Source organism: Vespa velutina, chromosome 2 (genome assembly GCF_912470025.1).
Source record: "Vespa velutina chromosome 2, iVesVel2.1, whole genome shotgun sequence".
Lineage (NCBI taxonomy): Eukaryota > Metazoa > Arthropoda > Insecta > Hymenoptera > Vespidae > Vespa > Vespa velutina.
In genome coordinates this window covers 4,809,310-4,829,609 of record NC_062189.1, presented here as the reverse complement: position 1 = coordinate 4,829,609, position 20,300 = coordinate 4,809,310, and the positions used below count along the sequence as shown (strand labels likewise).

Below are 20,300 nucleotides of genomic sequence, written 5' to 3'. Positions count from 1 at the left end.
TTATATTAAAAATATATGGATTAATTTACCTGTATGATGCAAACCACAAGACACTTGAATCACAGGACTATCGCTAGGTATAGGAACTCTAGCAGGTGGTATACTTGCTATTCTTGCAGCATCTCCTCTCTCTGCATCGCTACCGCCAATGACTTCTTCTCCCGCAACATTACTACCTAATCCTAATACCATTTTACCTGGTTGGCTTCCTTTTGGAGCAATGCTTGATCCTATTTTTCCCACAATAGGGGAGAGGAGAGAGAGAGAGAGAGAAAGAAGGAGAGAAATAACGATTATATATTTATCATTTTTATCCATTAATTTTATTTTTTATTAATTTACCTAATCTTTGATTATTAGCTCCTTTCATTTTCATCCCATATCTCATTGCACTGGGACCTGCTTTACTTCTCTGCCTTTGTTGTCTTATTTCTCCTAAGCGTTTTTGTAAATATTCTCGATAATTGGAACCTGATCTACCTATATTGCAATAATAAAAAATTACAATTTGCATATATTTTTCTAATTATCATTGGACATTTTAATAAATGTGTCTTTAGAAATAGAATTTATTACCATTATTACAACTCTTTCTTGCGCATGTACGGCAACATCCGCATTCTGCACACCCACTATCACCTTCACCGCAGCCACATTCTCTGTGTAAAAAAAAAAAGTTAGTACAATAATAAAATTTATATTAAAAAGTATTCAGACAATATTAATAGATACTTACTGGCCTGGATTTCTAACTGATCGAGTACTTAAACACGATATACTGTATCCAGTGCATTCACGACATACTGTACAAATCATACAGACACGATGGCTCCATTGATGTTGGCCTGGTGGACACATACCTCTTGTTTCTTCCCAGTCTTCTCCAGGATCTGTGCCGTCTATATTAATAATACATATTAATAATAATAACAATAACAACAACAATAATAATAATAATAATAATAAAAAAGCAATACAAAGATTAAAAAGAAAAAAACCTTCTTCAGCTACAATAAGCTCATCTTCTCCTGTGCCCATCTCCATAGCAACTACTGTAGCTTCTTTGTTCACTGTATGCACGGTCGAGAAGTCTCTACCACATTGTTCTTTATTATTAATTCCAAATGTATAGAGATGTCCTTTATTAGTTAATGCTGCAGCATGTGCCTTTCCAAGAGAAACATGAACAACACTAACATCTATGAGATCAGTAACTAAGCCTGTCACTGGGTCACAATGCAATGTATCTTTTCCAAACATTAACAGAGAACCTTCCTTTGTCACTAAAGCTGTTGTACCATTATTACAAGCAGTATCTATGATAAATTTTCCTTCTACTTTGATCATTTTCTTTGGCTTAACTGGCTTAGGTTGTCTACGAGCTTTGTCTGAGGTAAAAACATCAAAAGTATGTAATATACAAATGATTACATAATGTAATGTACTATAATATATTTGAAATATAATTTAAAATCATTACTTACTACTATCACCATCTTCTCCACGTTTGGCAGTTCCAGCAAATAAAACAGAACCATCTTCCATAACAAAAATCACATGTTGGCCATCATGACCTGCAGCAAAATGTGTAATTCTTGGACCTTTACCAAGTGTAAGTTCCAACCATCTATTAGGCCTTGTGTTACTTTTCATACCCAAAGATGTTCCTTTTCCAGTATATAATATCTATAGAAAATATAATAGATTTGTTTTAAGTACAATGCCCATAAGTAGTTATATAAATACTAAATATCGTACTTACTTTACCAGACACTGTTTTAAGCACAGCAAATTCTTTCCCTGCTGTAACCATTGCTATTTCCTCGTCACAACCAAGATTCAATGTATGTACAACTTGTTCTTCATCAAAAGCTGCATATCCAAAGATATCTACACATTTCCTTGCTAATTTTAATGGTAATTCTGAGGCAAATGATACTGGATTACTCAATGTATTTATCGTGCGTACCACAAAACCATCCTAAATAGATATATTAAATGTCATATTAAAATTAATTAAAAAAAAAAAAAAAAAAAATTAACTCAAAATTGTAATACTCACATCTTTGCCAGCTGTTATCATTCCAAGATTTTCACCATCAGAAAACATAACAGAAGATGACCAATCACGTCCTTCCAATACAGCAATACCTGTCACTATAAGAGTTTCTGCATCTATGATTACTAATTCACTTTGCTTTCTTGGTGCACATTTAAAGTATAATGAGTTCTGAAAAAAGCGAACATCAAATATAAATATATTTGTTTTCTTGTAATAAAAGATCAAGATAGATTATAAAATTATAACTAACTTTTGCATAGCCAAGCCATCCAGTTTCTGTTGGATAAAAATCAGCTTCATGAACATATACATGACCCCAAATTGTACCACCATGTCCACTACCAATTTTTAATAACCCTTTACTTGTATGCAAGTAAAGGTACTTTCCATCACTCACAAAACTTCTACCATTGAGTACTATATTATTTATATCATTTGGTAATTTAAGCGTAGATGTATAAATTCTAGAATTTTTAGGAACTCCATATGTTATCCAGTCCGGCCGTGCAAGCTTACCAAGGAGAACAGCGTGTACACTTCTTTGCAATGAAGTTAATACACATGGCATCTAAAATAAAAAATAAAAATATTTATCTATAATGATTATATCTTGGACTTGATAAAAGTCTATATATCTTTACAATTTTACCTGTATATTTTGAATTGCTAATGCTCTTGGACACATAAGTAAAGCAGCTACCGCTGCCAAAAGACGACCAGTATCTCCTCTGACTACAACAAGGCTTAAAAGACATGCGCATGCGACTGCTGTCAAATGACTACCATCATTAGCAGCTGCTGATTCAGGGCCATGAGATGTTGCAAGATCTAACAGCAAATCAAATAAAAGATCTGAAAAAATATAATAAATTTGGATTAAATTAAAATTCATACAGATCAATTAATTAATTAACAATTTTTACCTATGACATCATCTGGTTCAGATTTTAAGCCTTCAGGGAGCTGTCCTTGTAATACATCCAATAAGGCTACTAATGCTTTTGTACATAACATAGGATCAATGGTTTTACTTTCACGCATTAATGTAAAAACGCTTCTTAATCCAATACCTACAATCTGTGGAAACAAATTGTAGATTAAAAAATTATTAGTTAACGTATCGATCATATATTTCTTACCTTTGGTAAGCTCTGAATAGTTGATACCCTATCTTCGTCATCGCTCTCTGAATCAATCGTATCACTAAGTTCTGGGGGTGGAGAGCCACAGTTAGATGCTCTGCAAATCTCACTTGTTGTTCTGGCATATTTTTCAAGAATGGCACTTCTAACACTAGCGAATACAGCAAATGCTGATGCATTATAAGAAACCTCTATCTCTGGAGGATTATTATAATTTAAATCTCCTCCCACCTCAATCTATAAATAAATAAATATATATATATATATATATATATACAATATAATATATATTATTAAAAAAAAAAAAAAAAAAAAAAAAAAAAGGAGAAAAACATGAATTGAGAAATAAATAAATCATAATACCTTCTTTTTATCTCTTTTCTTAACAGCTTTATTTTTTTTACATTTTTTCCATTCATCCTTATACCTAGAAATATGTGACATATCAAATAATAAATTATATTCTTAGAGAAGAAAAATATATGTAATACAATTTTTAAAAAAGAATTAAATTATAATTCCTAATAATACACTAGATAACAGTCTTCATAAATGATCGGTGAGATAAAACATGAAAGGTAAACAAAAAATATTTGTATACACTAGAAATGTCAGTTGACATAGGTGATATAAATAAAACATTTGAGGTTATTCCTGAAGAAAAATAAAGACAGTTGTATTGCGTACTTCGTATGGTAAACAACATCTACGATACAACCTTCTGATTGCTGAAGAAATTTACTTAGGTATTTAATTAAATCTCAAGGAATGATAACTATTTTCGAAGGCATCATCAAAAGTGACAGGTAAACAAAGATCATGGGAGGTTAGACGCGCTTACGTACCTTTGCGCTTCAGCTACATTTTTAAAGAGATCGTAAAAGCATTTCGTGTAATGATCAGGTTCGGGTAACAATCTCTCGTGTTCGCCGGACACCATGATTTCCACGGAATACTTAAGGTAATATTCACCAATTCATTTTCGTTATACTATTGATCGTTGACACTCTTCGGTCTTCTACATGTGATTATTTTTACGTAGTTCGTAAAAGAGTTCCTTCGGTGAATTCACAAAATTCTTTTGCAAGTTAAATGATTTATCAATATATGAGATACAATGAATCTATACTCATTATTTTATTCTCGTATTATTTAAAAAGTAGTCAACGATTCGCATCAGATGCGTGTCAAGAAATTTGTCTTGAAAGTACCAGACGGACCGCGACCGCTTCGCAATTTCGATCTTTAATAGGCGAATCGACTTTCGATTATCGAAGAATGATCAAGCGGATTTTTTAAAATTAAATGCTTTAAAAAAAATAGTTAACTATAAACGAGCAAATCAACTTATGAAGTCATTGAGTTCAATCTAACAAAGTATTATAATGATAATAAAATGAGTTTTATAATTCTTCTGTATGTTTTTTTTTTTTGATCGTAGATGCCTATTAATGATTAATATCTTCTCTTATAATTTTATATTGTTAATATCAGTTTAAGCATTGTTACGTTCTATATTTATCGAATGTATAAAAACGATTATGAATCGAAATAGCATAATCCTCTGATAAAACTTTAAAGTACAAACGTATCTTTTCTTAATCATTTATCTTGTATTAATCTTGTTTATGCTACAATTGATTATCTTCATTTTGACGTCTATCTCTATAATATACAAATGAAAGTTTTTCCATTGCAAATATCTGCACGTAGATAAATAATATAATTTTAAAGCTTTGCGATAATTGATATAATAATATAATAAATGTACTGATTAATTGATTTTATAATTATATACCATAGTTCGAAGTCTTTTCCAGTATCTTCAAGTATTGTAAGTTTTAATATTTCAAGGAAAAAAAGTACAAAAGAATAAGGAAAATACAAAGTAATAGATAAAAATATATCTGCCTATATATAGATATTCTATATAGTAATCTAAATATTTATCCATTAATCGTATAAAAATTGTAAAAAAAAAAAAAAAAATAAGACGTTATAAAACTATAACGTTTTTTATCTGATAGTGTTACTTAACGACCGATCGCAGGATAGACATCGACTACTCGAGTCCTGCTATACTTATATTACTGTTGAGACCATCAAGAACATAACCTTACTAAAACGGTTCTGCAAATTATTTTTTCAATTTCAATGGGGCTTCTTAAAGACAAAAATTTGACATGGTCGATTCATGAAAGTTGGTAAACATAATTAAACATGACTGTGGTTAAAAATAATACAACCAAACAATGAGTTAAAGCAAGTATCGTATTTATCTCCAGAAATGTTTGAAATTTCATTCATATATACGATTTCATCACGTATTTAATAAAATTTTCTTTTTACATTTTTAGAATTATTATAGAAATAAGTTGATAATAGATTAAGACTGATTGGAATTTTAATTACAAAATTTACGCTTTAATTATATCTTGGATATATACTCAACGCAATACAGGGTGTTGTATTAAGAACGTATATATGAAAAATCATTAGTTTAATAATGATAGAAGGACATGACTTTACTTATTAATATTTCATTGGTGATTATTTTCTATTTATGCTTTCATATTTATAAAATATTTTAATATTTTAAATACTTCCTTGTTCGTAATCATTATTTCCTTGATTGTAAACTGAATATCTTTGTTTTTTTTTTCATTTTAGCTCTATATGGATATTGAATTTAAAAATACGCATGTTATTTGTTTATGTAAATATAGCATATACATTTTACATAGTTATATAATACATAGAAAATAATTATAAAATTTGTGGGAATGGGCAATTGTTTGTGTAAAGACACTCCAGAAGATCTTGAAACATATAATGGACAACAGAATCATGCAGAATCTGAAAATACTATATTACCACAAGCAAACGTAAGCACAGTTGTATCTGGCGATACAACGTCGCCAACTTTTAAATTTCCAACATCGGCTGCTATTGACATGCTTGTTCTGGAAACACTTGGAGTTATTGGATCTTTGGTTGATAAGTGAGCACGTTTTTTCATTAATATAGAATCACAATTGATCATATTATTTTTACAAATTATTTTAATTTTTGAATATATATCATAGAAATAATTTTATTTCAGTGAACAAGAACCTCCACCTGCTATGTTAAAATTACATGCCATTGCGGATAAAGAGGATGGTTGGATACAAGTAGTCAGTTCTATGATAAACGTTATTCCTATGCACAATCCATTAGGTCCTTCTGTTATTACTTTATTGTTAGATGACGGGCCGTTGCCTTCAAAAGTTTGTTCAAATATTAGTAACTACCATATATGACAATTAAAGTGTCAAACTTAACATTTCCTCGTTTATAGGATTCTGTTTTACGTTTATCACATATGTTTCAATTATCTCAAAGACTTGGAAAAATACAAACTAGTCCAACGCAACAGCGAAATATTTGTGTGGTATTAGGCTGCATTGCAGAGAAGTTGGCTGGTCCTAGTAGTATAGCAATATTATCAGACGCTACATTAGATTATCTTATTTCAAATCTTGTATGTTATTTCTCTTGTTTTTCATTTAAATATATTATTTAAGTATGAATAATATTAATTTTCAAAAATTACTATTTCAGAGAGATGATATTGAACCTTATGTGGTACTATATTCTTTAATTGCTTTAGAAAAATTTGCCCAGACAAGTAAGCTTTGTTCTATGATTAATTATTACCCTAATTAATCTTAAAAGATCTCTAAAAGAGATCTTAAATAATGTTTATTACAGATATTATATATATTTATTTGTAGGTGAAAATAAAATAACAATTAAGAAACGCCTTATAGCAGAAAAACAAAATCCATTATTAGAACTGGAAAAATGGGCCACAGAGTTTCACTATGTAAGACGCCAAGTTGGTTTCTGTGCACAGTGGTGCCTGGATAATTTATGTAAATATTACAATAAGATTTGTATGTATGGTTACACATACACACACACACACACACGCGCGCGCGCGCGCACACATATATATATAGATATACTCTATTTTATATAAATGATATTAATGCATTTATTTATAATTTTCTAGTTTTAATGGAAGGTAGAAAGTATTCTCATGATGCAGTTGATATGACTGGTATTAATGTTATGCTAAATACAAAGGATGTAAGCGAGTACCTGAAAATATCACCAAATGGTTTAGAGGTAGTTATGAATCAGTTATAAATAATAATATTTATTGATATTATTTAATATTTCCATTTTTTATATTCTAGGCCCGCTGTGATGCATATTCATTTGAAAGTGTAAGATGTACGTTTCAAGTAGATTCAGGAATTTGGTATTATGAAACTCTTATAATTACTACAGGAGTAATGCAAATTGGTTGGGCTACAAAAGATAGTACCTTCTTAAATCATGTATGAAGTCCATATGTTTATATTTTTGTATTAAAATAATTAATATTGAATTACTAATTGCACTTTTTCTTTTAACTGTAGGAAGGTTATGGTATAGGAGATGATGAATTCTCATTAGCTTGTGATGGCTGTCGAAGACTGATTTGGTATAATGCTAGAAGTGAAAAATATCACGATAGACCTTGTTGGAAAGCTGGAGATATTTTAGGATGTTTGTTGGATTTAAACAAACAAGAAATAATATTTTCTATAAATGGAGTACCATTGAAGCCATGTACTCAGGTTTTCAAGACTGTGAAGTATGTTTACATTTGAAATTCAAAAAAAAAAAAAAAAAAAGAACAAAAAATTATAAAACAAAGTCATGAAAACGTATCAAATATTTCATTTGTCTTTTGTTAGGTCTGGATTCTTTGCAGCAGCTAGTTTCATGTCATTCCAGCAATGTCTTTTTAATTTTGGAAATGTACCCTTTAAATATCCTCCTACTGATAGGGAATATCAGAAATTTAATGATCACGCTTCATTAAATCCAGAAGACAAAGTTGTGCTGCCCAGACATATATACGTAGATCGTTTGAGAAGACTTAGCGTTAGAGAAGATTCATGCACTCTATGTTTTGATCAGAAAGCTTCAATAAGGTTATTACCATGTAATCATAGGTAAGATAAATCTTATTTACTCATTTTTATTATATATACTTGATGTGTCCTCGTAATTAATATTTATTACAGAGGCTTTTGCCAAACGTGTTCAAAACAATTGGTTGAATGCCCTATGTGTAGAGCTACGATCGATGAAATGGCTTTAGATGGTATATGACACTTACCAAGCAAAGCCATATTTGTTGAAAAGATACTTTTATTATGTCTGTTATATTACTTTATGCTCAGACGATATCAGGAGATACTTACGAAGATAGAAGGTTATTTACCTCTATTAACGTATAGTCTCTTTTGTTCCTATTATGAACATTGGTTTTATTCAACGTTTAAAATAAACGACATGCACTTAACACGTATACACGTACGTATGAAACAGATTATGTGAAGTAGTAATGCTGCCATGGTGGGATAGATAAAGATGTAACGTGAAGTTGAATGTAATATGTGGTAAAGAAAAATTGGTCTAAAGGATTCAATTTGATGAGATCTACTATATGTGGAATACAGTCGTGATATTATATGCAATTCTCTATATGTAGTATAGTATTTTGATAGAAGAGAACTATGGTTTTTAACCATAGAATATTCCCAAAAACTTTATCATAATTATGAGGCCTTCTCCTTTGTGACTTTTAATACGACTAATGATAATACTACATTTTAATTAAGCTATACAAGTCAAGATGCAGAATCACGTCAATAGTAAATGTTACAATTTCTGCACCATCTATCGTTGATTTATTCTTTCTCTCACTGATCGATTATGAATGATCAAGTAATTTTTTGAATAATTTAAATAATAAATTATTCTCTGTAACTTTTTTTTTTATTAAAATTATTATTAATTATTAATTCACTTTGGTGGCTTAGGAAAAGTAACACATGCTACTTATATCAATCTGCTTAATATTTTATGTGGGTTTTACCTACAACATACTTTTAATTAAATGCCTAATTATAACTGATAACACATAGATTATACATATTTTTTTCTACACTATAGCATTTAAAAGATATATTAGGTGTAATTTAGAAACGAATTGCTAGCAGTCTTTTTTTGAAAATAATAAGAAACAAATGTAAAATATTAAATTTGTGACTGGATCACGAATTTTTCTAAAATATGCCTCTACAAACATAAACATATATTTTTTAATCTACAAATCATGTTTTCAGTTACCAATAATTTGAATGTATCAAAATAACTAGCACATATTTACAAATTTATAGGGGCTATATCATACTCGAGTTGCTAGCGATTCCTATAAAACTATGATTCAAAAAACACTTATAATGGATAAGTGACTGGATCACAAGTCCATGACAAGTATAGTTCGATGTACAATTTTCTCTTGCATCATAAAAATTTTACAATAATCATATATTGTTTCATATTTCACTTAAATAGAGAAACGAAATAGTGAACTTTATGTTGTAACATGAACCCTTATATAGGAGACTGTAAAATATTGATATATCTTACTATACATTATATCGACACAAATACATATATAGAAAAAGCGAGAACAAGAAGGAAAAGATAAAGATATATATTATATTCTTGGCAGGAATATAAAGTCTAATGTTTTATTATATATGTGCTTTGGAAGAATTTTTTTTTTTTTTATAAAATCCATTCGTACTCATCAACAATAACCTACTCCCGAATTTTTCTTTACAAAGAAGCCTTTACGTGTTACATAAATATATTAAGGCTTGCGTACTCTCGCATATGTATCTTAGAACGATATCGTATATATTTATTTGGGCAAAAAAGCCGAAGGAAAATAATGATTGAAAAGTCGCTATCATTTTTTTGCAAAAATTGTTTTAGAAGATACGTTATCTCGCAAATTATCGAATGTCGTCGATAGTTTCGAGAAAATCGCGTAGCGAGCTATCGGCATTGATTACACGAGGCACCGTTAGAGTGCGCCGCAGTTTGTTACAACATGGCGGGTGAGTGAGTGACTGTGGATCCTACGAGGCTGCCCAAAAACACGAGGGATTTTCTTTTAACTTGTGCCGTTTTGTGGGTTTCAGATATATCCTACATGCAAAAAGAAGACCTCGACGACTCGGACAAGGGTGAGTAAAATGAAATAATAGTTGTAAGGACGATGATCGTAATTATAAAGCGCGAGGGGTCGTCGGAGTTCGGCACACGGACAGTATAGCCCCACCACCGGAGGCATGCCGACGATATTCGAAGCGTGCACGATGCGCGCGTGGCGTATCGTAATGATACGTAACATGGCATGGACACAGGTCGACATGATAGGCAAGAAGGAAATTCGCGCGCGCGCAAGTCATCATTTTTCGAGGTTAGGGAACCACCCGAAAAAGAGAGAGAAAATGAGATAAAAGGAAAGAGCGAAACAAGGAAACTCCCTTGATTCGAAGTCGTTGTCGGTCGTTTGATCGAGAGTCCCGTGTGTCATTCTCGCATGCGTGTGAGAAAGATGAAAACAGAAAGAGGAAGAGAAAGAAAGAAAAAAGAGAGAGAGAGAGAAAGAGGGTGGTGTGTACTCGTGAGAAAGAGTGATAGGTAGAAAGACAGAGAGAACAACAGTCGTCGCGCGTGAGAGAGCGATTTTGGATGGCGTTTTATCGGTTAGGGGGCGCCACTGTATGCACCGAGCGCTTATGTTTACCTCGACCGCCAAGCCCGAAAAAAAAAAGGAGGAAACAGAAAAAGGGCACGCGGTCGACTCGCGTCGCCACTCCATCGCTGCGCGCCTTGTCAAATTCCTTTCTGCCTCCGGATGCCTTTATGCGAATTCGTTTAACGTAGATACCCGACATTTCGATCTACACAATTTGATCATTCTTCATCTACGGACTTTTCTTGCACGACTACGAGAAGACGACGACCTTCCTGCTAATACGTTTGATCGTTCCATTTTGTACGTAATTTTATTCTTATTATATTTTATTGTATTCGTTTATTGTCATTATAACGTGATATGAAATGAGTCGTTATCTTATGTGTGTTATCTACAATGACACGAGTAAGTTACATTCGTTACAGTGTCGTCACGCTTTCGTCGAAAATGCTTCAAACTATTGTTTACCGTTAATGACGTTGAACATTTTCGAATATTCAAATATTCTTATAGAAGAATACGTATTATTCGATATATTTCTTTAAATAAAGAACAAACAAAGAGGTTAGGAATACGGAGTACTTGATGTACTTTATTTGATTCGTAACTTTTATGGTTTAACGTTTATATTGTAATCATTATCGTATATTTGTAAATACAATAATATTTGTAATTTAGGCAATGAGGAGGTAAGGTGAGTTTTTGTGAGAAAATGGCGACGTTTCGGGTAATATCAAAGGAAAGAAGGCGCCAATATACGATCTTTCCTATACATATACCAGGGTGACTGATCTCGGCTCTTAACCTATCGTATATATTTACTAGTGCCATCTATCGTAGACGTATTGTACCAGTTTGTTGATTTTTCTTCTCTAGAGTGATTCAATGATTTTCGGAGAACTCTTACACATTACGAAAAAACGTAATTATCCTAAACTGTATAAAGGCATTGCGTTTTATTGACTATTATGATACGCATTTTTACTATTTCATAAATAATTTTATTTTCATCAATTTTTAGTAAATAAAGAGTCAACTTCCGAGTCTGACGCATAGCACTCGGACGTTCTTATCGAGCTGGACCCTCTGGCCCGATAAAACCTATATTTTACGTGGGTCAGATGAATTCCGCTTTCTCCCTCTCTCCTTCTTTTTCCTTTTCTCTCTCTTTCTCTCTCTCTCTCTCTCTCTCTCTCTCTCTCTCTCTCTCTCTCCCTTTCTCTCGTTCTCTTCATCTATCTATCTATCTATCTATCTCTTTTTTCCTCTTTTACGCTCTCAACATGTACCCCTTGAAGCATATATGTAGAAAAAAAAAATATTTAGAAACACACGCGTTAATACTTTACTGCCAACTCATAGCTGGCCCTATAGCTGACTTTATCTAGCATTCCAGAGTTTATCAGCTTCGTTTGTTCATATTCCGAAATGTGCGTAGATAGAAAAAAAAAATTCGAAGCATCGAAACGATCTTGAAATAATTGCTCGATCTTGATTAGTATCAAAAAACCGTAGCTGTCGTTGTACTATCTTGCAATTTTTTTTATCTCTTGTTAATGTCGAGAGATTAAGAGAGAGAGAGAGAGAGAGAGAGAGAGAGAGAGAGAGAGAGAGAGAACTTCAAATAGTAGATTCATTCGTTTAAAGAAGATTGTTTCAAGGGCAGTTTGTTTCATATATATAAACGAATCGACGAGCGAGACGAACGGTATAAAACTTGTCCATAGATTTATCCTATCCTTAGTTCTTTTAAGAAATCGAATCACGCGAATTATGTTCATTGACCGTCCTAAGTTCGTCCTTCAAATAATTTCAAATCTCTATAGAATATTTGATGATTTATCTTTGAACGATGCAGGTGACTCCTTTCTGATTCATACTTACGTCAAAACGTCAATGAATGATTCGTATTGAAAGAACGAACGAATCATCGTGGATTCCGCGAATTCTTCGTCATATATCAACGAGAAAAGAACGATTCATTTTAAATGATCTAGACATTAATTTATCGGTAATCTACATTTTACCATCGTGCTTTCGACATTACTAAAAGATTATTTATTACGTTAAATGCGGCATTTCGATCGAGATAAGAAGATTGGGCGTTTGATCTTGATACTTGAAAATCATCGATTCTATGAAAACGTTTATGGGATTTCTCAAGGATATACCATGACGTCGATGTCGCGCGCCAACGAGTAGATACGTATGGGAGCCCTGGTAACTGCTGGTAATCAGCCGCGATTATGTAAATTATTCAGGGACTGGCGGTGACAGCTACCGGGTCGGACGTTTCTCGAGTGTCAATGCTTTCCGTCTCTAATTTCCGTGCGAAATGACGCGATTTGTCGGATCTACGTGCGACTTTTCACGATGATCGTCGAAAATTTCCTACGTTTTGAGCGTTAAAGACCCTTGAGAACGTTTCCGAAAGGAGAAGTACGAGCTTCGTCTATTCCGCGCGAGGTAATCTCTTCTTCTTTTTCTTCTTCTTTTTATTCCTTACCCCTCGCACGACGTCGAGTTTAACATCGAGAGGACTAGAGTCGCAGCGTGGACGAGTAAGAAGAAGTAGAATAGGAAAGAGTGAGAGGAAGCGAGAGAGAGAGAAAGAGTGAGTGCTCGAAGAACGAGTATAGGTGGATATATAGAGAAACTTTAATTTCTTGGCATTGTGACGAGTTCCTTGCCCTTTCGGGCTTTTCAATTCGGTGGTCTGTTTTTGATAGGAGGCCACGTCGTCTAGACACACCGGGGGTTGCCCTGCCTTTTATAATCGCAACGAAATGCACCCCTTGGTGCTCGACGCAAAAATACCGGTTTTTTTTCTTTCGTTGCTTGCCCCGTTTTAAGCTTCGATCCCCTACCCCGCAGCCCTTTTTTTAAACCAGCGTTTCACCCTTTCCTTCCTTCCTTCCTTCTTTCCTTTCGTCCTCCTTAACATCGCCGTGTTACATTAAAACGATTTATTTTACTTATTTAATTCCCATTTCATCATCCCCTTATTTTTCTCTAATCGTCCCAGAGCACAGAACTCGAGCTTGAGTTTCGTAAGTTCACGTCAAATGGATTTTACTCTTTCGAGAAGTACCACTTTGGCCGTATTCGTGACCGAGTGACCCGCATACGGTCATATTGTAAATATGATATCGATCTTTTTTTACAGTCTTCGTTATACACAACGTAACTTCTCTAATATCTATATGCTTATCTTTCTTACGTTTGGATAGCATCGCTGATCGGTGATGGTTGAATTCATGCGATGGACAGAACCTTTGTCAAGGGGAGACGAAAAAAATATCTTTACTCTTTCGCACCCTTTTGAGTAAGCACGAATGCCCTCTCGTCGTCGAAAAGTTATCGCGCTTAATTTCGCGGCGCATAATCGATGGCCCACGCTGAGGAGAGAGCAGGAGAATGCGCGCGCGTGTGTATGTGTATGTATGTATGTATGTGTGTGTGTGTGTGTGTGTTTGTGTGTGTGTGTGTGTGTGTGTGTGAGGAGAGAGAGGACCCGTCGAGAGGGGTTCATCGTCGGCGATCGTTGCCACGAGGCTTAGCCATAACTTCTCTCTCTCTCTCTCTCTCTCCCCCTCCCCCTCTTTCTTTCTCTTTCCCTCTTTCTCTTTCTCTCCCTTCGGACAGGCTCCTTGGCGCGCGCGCGAGCAAGCGAGCGAGTCGAGCAGTGGCGCCGCCTGTCGTCAAAACGGACGCTCAAATGGCCGCCCGATTATTACATGACATTCCTCGAATACCATCCAGCCCTCCTTCCCTTCCTCTCTCTTACCCCCCTTACCCCTCGTCCTCTCTCGCGACCGACGGCTCCCTCCTCTCCTCCACCTCCTCCTCCTCCTCCTCCTCCTCTTCTTCTTCCTTCACCTCCTTCACCTCCTTCTCATTCGCTCTCGCTCTTCTAGTTACGGAGAACGAGCAGACCTCCTAAGAGGCAAAAGGCTGCGCAAAAGGCTGCGCGGTCCAAAGTAGGCCTGCGATACGAATGATAAACGCCTCCTCTTTTCTCTCCTCTCTTCACCTTCTCCTCATCCTCATCCTCCTCGTCGTCCTCCTCATCCTCTTTCTCCTCCTCCTCCTCCTCCTCCTCCTCCTCCTCCTCCTCCTCCTCCACCATCTCCTCTTTCTCTTCCTCGCGTCTTTCGTCTCCTTCCTTTGCGTTCGCGTCTCTGCCGAAGAGACGAGAATCAGCCGCGCCCTACGCGCGATACTCTCACAATATTTCGGCGCTTCTATTTCTTCTCTCGGCGATTCGAGAAAGTCACTGACTAATGAATTTTTTTAACATTTCGAGGGTCCACCGGTCGTTCCCTCATTCGTTCGTTCGTTCGTTTTTATCATTTTTATGTTCCTTCTCCATCCCGTTTGATTACACGTTGACAGTATCACAACGTTGATAAGAAATATTACTTCAAATTTAGTCGTTCAGATTCGCTCATACTCGAAATCGTTTCTCTCGGATATTATTTCTAGTTATTTCTTTTTATTTATTAATTTATATTTTTATTATTATTTTTTAATTTTTAAATTTTTAAATTTAAAAATTTTTTTCTTTTTTTTTCCCCCCTATTTTGTTCATCTTTCTCGTTCTCTCGCTCTCTTCGTTCCATCCGTGAAAACGCGAAATACGTTACCGCGCGTAGTCGGCGCCGGCGACGAGGTAGACGATCGATTCGCGACCGCCTTCCATTGTCGGTGACTCTCTCTGTGTAAGGGGTTTCAAGCGACTCCCTCGAGGAGGAGAAGGAGGAGGCGGCGGAGTAGGCGTGGAGGAGGACGGCTGACACCCTGTTGCAGAAAGAGAGAGACCAGGAGAATGGTTGTAGTAGAGATAGTACGATTCCTCGTAAGCCACGAACGAACCCATTCATAAAGACGAGGCCGTGACTAACGAGCAAGGAGCACTGAGCGCGAACTATGCCCCCTACCCCTCTCACTCACTCTCTTTCTCTCTCTCTCTCTCTCTCTCTCTCTCTCGCCTGCTCTCACTCACTTTTTTCTTCAGCTCGCTTTTTCCTTCGTTCTTTCGTTCGTTCTTTCTTTCCTTCTTTCCATCCTTCTCCTTTTCTCGCTCGTTACCCAACTCTTTTTCCAACACCACACACAATGACGAGTCAAACGGCACTCTCCCTCCTTCTCATCTTTTTTCTCTCTCTTTCTCTCTTTCTTTTTCTTTTTCTTTTTCTTTCTGTCTTTCTCTTTTCTCCTTTCATCCATCGATCGTGGCTAATTACAGGAGCGTCCCGTGCCAGAGACAAATTCCTATATCCAGCCAATGACCGCGTCGCCCTTTGACGTCAGAAATCTTGTATAATCTTTCTCATCGGGAACGTGGGAAAGGGAATACCGAACGATGAAAGATATCGATAGCTATCTTCTTATCCTCGAATTAATAATCCGAACGTTAATTAACGTTATAAAGTGACGTGGAGGACGATGCCCTCGCGCGTGTCCTTCGATGAAATTCGAATGGTTTCTGATAAATAAGTGAAAAAAAAGAAGAAGAAAAAAAAATAAATAAAAAAGAAATTCTAGGGAAATATATCTTAGAGAATTATTCATTATTTAATAGGAAAGATCGACAATTTTTTCAGCTCAACTTCTCGACTATTACAATATTGTCTTTTGTATAAGAAATTTGTTCTTTCGTGTTCGTTTTATTTATCTATTTTTTTTTTCTTTTTTTTTTTTTTTTTTTTTTCTGTTCAGCTTCAAGTTCGACACTTTTTGCGTGTCACATTTGTCGTAGCGTCTCTCGAAAGTTTCGAGCCGACCTTCGAGCCATAGGTTCAGCGTTCGATTTATTCTCGTAGTTCGCTCGAATCGCTTAATGTAATTTGCTTGTACTCTCTAGAAAGAAAAAAAAACTCGCTTTACCTGCATCTACATGCCCTTAACGTGACACAATCGTCGATTCTAATCGTCCAGCTGACTCTTTCCTGTATTTTATCGTAACAGGAAAAGTTTTGATCGCGTTACATGGATGTCGAGGATCGATGGATAGTCGGGAAATGGAAACGTTCTATGTAAACGCACCCTTCATACTTGCATCCTCCTCAGCTCTTAACGTACCTCCAAAAACCGGCAACCCTTCGTTGGTTCGCTTTCGATGTTCTGAATGAAGGAAGGGTGAGGAGAAAGGGAGGAGATGAGAGAGAAAGAGAGACAGGGGGAGGAGAGAGAGAGAGAGTGAGAGAGAAAGAGAAAGAGAAAGAAAAGTATAAGAGAAAAAAAAACAATCTAGCTAATTTTCGAACGCGTATAAGGGCAGTGGGACAAGCAACGTAAAACTAACGCGTCGCCCCAGCTTCGAGTCGATTCAACGACCCTTCAAAGGACCAGAGATCAAAGCATGCCACTGGCTTTTATTCGAATAAAAACGCTCAGTTCTCAAAAATCTCGGAGAAACGTCGACGCTTTTAGTCCTCTATTTTCTTTGGCCTTACCCTCGTCGCTGTGACCTTGACTTTTGAAAGGAAAGAAGAAAAAAAAAAGATAATTAGCGAGACGATTAAAGGGAGAAATGTGAGTTTCCGTTAAGAAAAACGAGAGGATCGATCTATTTTCATTTTCTTTCTTTTTTTTTTTTTTTCTTTTTTTTTTTTTTTTAACTTTAAACACAATTCTTTTGTTTTTTTTTTTTTCTTGTTTCTTAATTTTTTAATTATTTTACTTTATCGGAAGTATTTATAATGCTTTCGATGAAGTACGGAAATGTTATTTTCTAAAAATAAAAAGACACCTACTATAGATAAGGTTTCGTTCATTCGAGCTAACACGCGCTATTAGCCGGAGGAATAAATTTACGGAAAAGAGTAATCTCGTAGACGTCGAAAAACTGTAACAAACGATCGTCGAGGGCGAATGCTGGGCGTTTAAAGAAGTACACGGTTTCCCTTTTCTCTCTCTTTCTCTCTCCCTTTTTCCTTCTTCTTTGGCGATTTCTTTGCTCTTTTCGCTCTTTTACACGGTTCGCTGCACTCGAGAGTGACGATTCGGATTTCGCAGTAACAAGGAAGACATTTCAGGAGGAGAGAAGGATAGTCGGTGGAGAAAGCGGCGTGATGATAAATCGTCAAGAATGATCCGAGTCGCACGAGTTAGACGAGGAATGAGAGAAAACAAGATAAAGTGTAACGGAGTGTGTATGAAAAAGAACGAGAGAAAGAGAGAGAGAGAAAGGAGAAGGAGAAACTATAAGATTCCTTCGTAGTATTCAAAAGTGTAAGGAACGTGCGACTAAAGTCGGAATCGATAACGCTAATCGATGATAAGAGGGTGGTTTAGTCGAAGAGGAAGAGTGATAGCGTCATTAATCATATCCGCAACGGAATCGACGATCCTTCTCGTCGTGAATGCAACCGAGAGAAGTGGCATCGTGTGGCGGACAGAAGCGTGCACAGCTGGTACGTTATCAGGTGCCTTCGGTAGGGATGCGATAACGAGGGAAGGATGTCGTAACACATTCTCTCTCTCTCTCTCTCTCTCTCTCTCTCTCTCTCTCTCTCTCTCTCTCTCTTCCTTCCTTGCACTAACACGTTTTCTCTTTTGTCTTTCTTCACTTCTCTCTTTTCATCTCAATCCTCTTCTTCTCTTCTCTTTCCTTTTCCCTTTAGAAGCGGCGACCCAGCCGATTAGGCGGTAAGTGTAAACGTGGAAAGTAACTTCTCAATGGACGAGCCTAAAATTCTTTCCCTCTTTTTTAAGTACGTGTCGCGACGATGTCGCTCTTTCACGAATATTTGAGTGTGTGTGTGTGTGTATGTATGTGTTAGTGACGATAGTAGTAGTAGTAGTAGCGTTGGTAGTGGAACGCCGTGTGTAAATAAAATTCCAGATGATGCGGCGTTCCATCGTCGTTGTCGTCGTTGTTGTCTCCGCCGCTACCACCACCGTCTCCGCCACTGCCGCCACCGCTGCCGCCTTCGTCGTCGTCGTTTTCGTCCTCTTCTTCGTCTTCGTCTTCGTCGGGGAAAAAGCACGCCCGAGGTGCATGAACTTTGCTCGTAATACGTGAGCTATGAAACTCCTGCTTTTTAATGACGCTCTCATGCCACGTTTCTTCCTATCGATTTTTCAGGCCAATCGACGGCATTATTATTTGTTTTACTAATCCTTTCTAATCTTTGTCATTCTTCCTCGATTTTATATCACTAAAATCTTTCGGTAGTTATTGAAGATTGTTTACGAATGGACGATATATTCGATTGGCATAAAAACAGAGAGAGAAAGAGAGAGAGAGAGAGAGAGAGAGAGAGAGAGAGAGAGAGAGAGAGAGAGAGAGAGAGTGGTGTAGACAGATAGACAGGCAGACAGATGGACAACATCAAGAAGACAACGATTTGATAGATTCGAATCGCATTCCACGAGATTTTTCCACTCGATGTAGATGCGACTATTTTTCTTCTCCTTTCTCATCGTTATTGGTATCGTAGGCGAAACGAGGTCGAAGCTCGATGTGGCACGAAGAATTTCGTCCCCGGAATCCGACGGTTCTCGCACAATTGTTGCGACAATTTAGCGCCGTTGTCTCCATCTCTTCCTTCGTTATCTCGCCAACAAGTTAATCTTTATAAATAGCCCGAGCTACGGTTATATTTAATCCTAACTCTCGCGGTGTCGTGGCTTCTACGTTGATACTTCTCTTTCTGTATCTCTCTTTTCTCATTCTTCTTCTTCTTGTTCTTTTTGTTATTCTTTTTCTTCTCTTCTTCTTTTTCTCCTTCTTCTTCTTCTTCTTCTTGTTTTTCTTCTCCTCCTTCTCTTTCTTCTTCTTCTTCTTGTTTTTCTTTTTCTCCTCCTTCTCTTTCTTCTTCTTTTTCTTCTCCTTCTTCTTCTTCTTCTTCTTCTTCTTCCGTATTTCTTATCATGTCTCGTAAAGATCATTGATGAATGCGTTCTTTGGAAATCTCATTGCTCCATAATTATTCCTTCTCTCTCTCTCTCTCTCTACCTCTCTCTCTCTCTCTCTCTCTCTCTTTCTTTCTTTCTTTCTCTCTCTTTCTTTTTCTCTCTTTCTCTCTCTTTCTCCCTGTACTCCTTCTCAGATATATTATATTGGATTCATCGAGAAATAGCTTTTATCGATTAAAGATTGCTAATCCATGTCGAATACTATTCGAGGCATATATGTGCGATCGATGACCTTTCAGTGATGATCTCCGACCTCCTTCTTCAAAAATGTCGATCCTTTATGAAGAAACGAGTACGTTCACCTGAATAATAGAGAAGATTCGCGAGAATATCTATTTGGCTTTCTCTCTCTCTCTCTCTCTCTCTCTCTCTCTCTCTCTCTTTTTCTTGGGCCGCGCTGTTTTTATCGCGAGGTTTTTCTCGCACCTCTCTCTCTCTCTCTCTCTCTCTCTCTCTCTCTCTCTCTCTCTCTCTCTCTCTCTTTCTCTTTGGCGGCCTTTCTCGTGGTCCT

General features: G+C 36.0%; 3 protein-coding genes across 9 annotated transcripts in view; 2 read left to right on the top strand and 1 right to left on the bottom strand.

The window, feature by feature from the left end:
• Window positions 1-4,454, bottom strand: part of LOC124947222 (E3 ubiquitin-protein ligase MYCBP2) — a 173,524-nt gene extending 169,070 nt beyond the window's left edge. For all 6 annotated transcript variants that reach the window (XM_047489066.1, XM_047489067.1, XM_047489070.1 and 3 more), the window contains exons 1-14: window positions 4,050-4,454; window positions 3,568-3,631; window positions 3,202-3,441; window positions 2,986-3,139; window positions 2,712-2,914; window positions 2,313-2,630; window positions 2,063-2,230; window positions 1,763-1,981; window positions 1,485-1,686; window positions 999-1,388; window positions 737-899; window positions 577-659; window positions 343-480; window positions 30-230 (exon numbers count right to left, since the gene is read on the bottom strand). In XM_047489066.1, coding sequence (XP_047345022.1) covers window positions 30-230; window positions 343-480; window positions 577-659; window positions 737-899; window positions 999-1,388; window positions 1,485-1,686; window positions 1,763-1,981; window positions 2,063-2,230; window positions 2,313-2,630; window positions 2,712-2,914; window positions 2,986-3,139; window positions 3,202-3,441; window positions 3,568-3,631; window positions 4,050-4,144 — 2,638 coding nt within the window. In that variant the 5' untranslated portion in view covers window positions 4,145-4,454. The remainder of the gene's footprint in view (window positions 1-29; window positions 231-342; window positions 481-576; window positions 660-736; window positions 900-998; window positions 1,389-1,484; window positions 1,687-1,762; window positions 1,982-2,062; window positions 2,231-2,312; window positions 2,631-2,711; window positions 2,915-2,985; window positions 3,140-3,201; window positions 3,442-3,567; window positions 3,632-4,049) is intronic.
• Window positions 4,455-5,562: 1,108 nt separating this feature from the next.
• LOC124947228 (RING finger and SPRY domain-containing protein 1-like) lies at window positions 5,563-9,640 on the top strand. The gene is made up of 11 exons (XM_047489092.1): window positions 5,563-5,750; window positions 5,875-6,205; window positions 6,308-6,473; window positions 6,545-6,727; window positions 6,808-6,874; window positions 6,981-7,121; window positions 7,262-7,377; window positions 7,449-7,592; window positions 7,674-7,891; window positions 7,995-8,255; window positions 8,328-9,640. Exons 2-11 carry the CDS (start codon window positions 5,988-5,990, stop codon window positions 8,413-8,415), a joined length of 1,602 nt encoding a protein of 533 aa, XP_047345048.1. The 5' UTR covers window positions 5,563-5,750; window positions 5,875-5,987; the 3' UTR covers window positions 8,416-9,640.
• A 494-nt stretch (window positions 9,641-10,134) lies between these two features.
• The window catches only part of LOC124947224 (serine/threonine-protein phosphatase 4 regulatory subunit 1-like), a 120,238-nt gene continuing 110,072 nt past the window's right edge, over window positions 10,135-20,300 (top strand). Inside the window, exons 1-2 of one of the 2 annotated variants that reach the window (XM_047489079.1) lie at window positions 10,135-10,217; window positions 10,302-10,346. In XM_047489079.1, the coding sequence (XP_047345035.1) occupies window positions 10,211-10,217; window positions 10,302-10,346 (52 nt within the window). In that variant the 5' untranslated portion in view covers window positions 10,135-10,210. The other variant, XM_047489080.1, reaches the window with a different exon arrangement.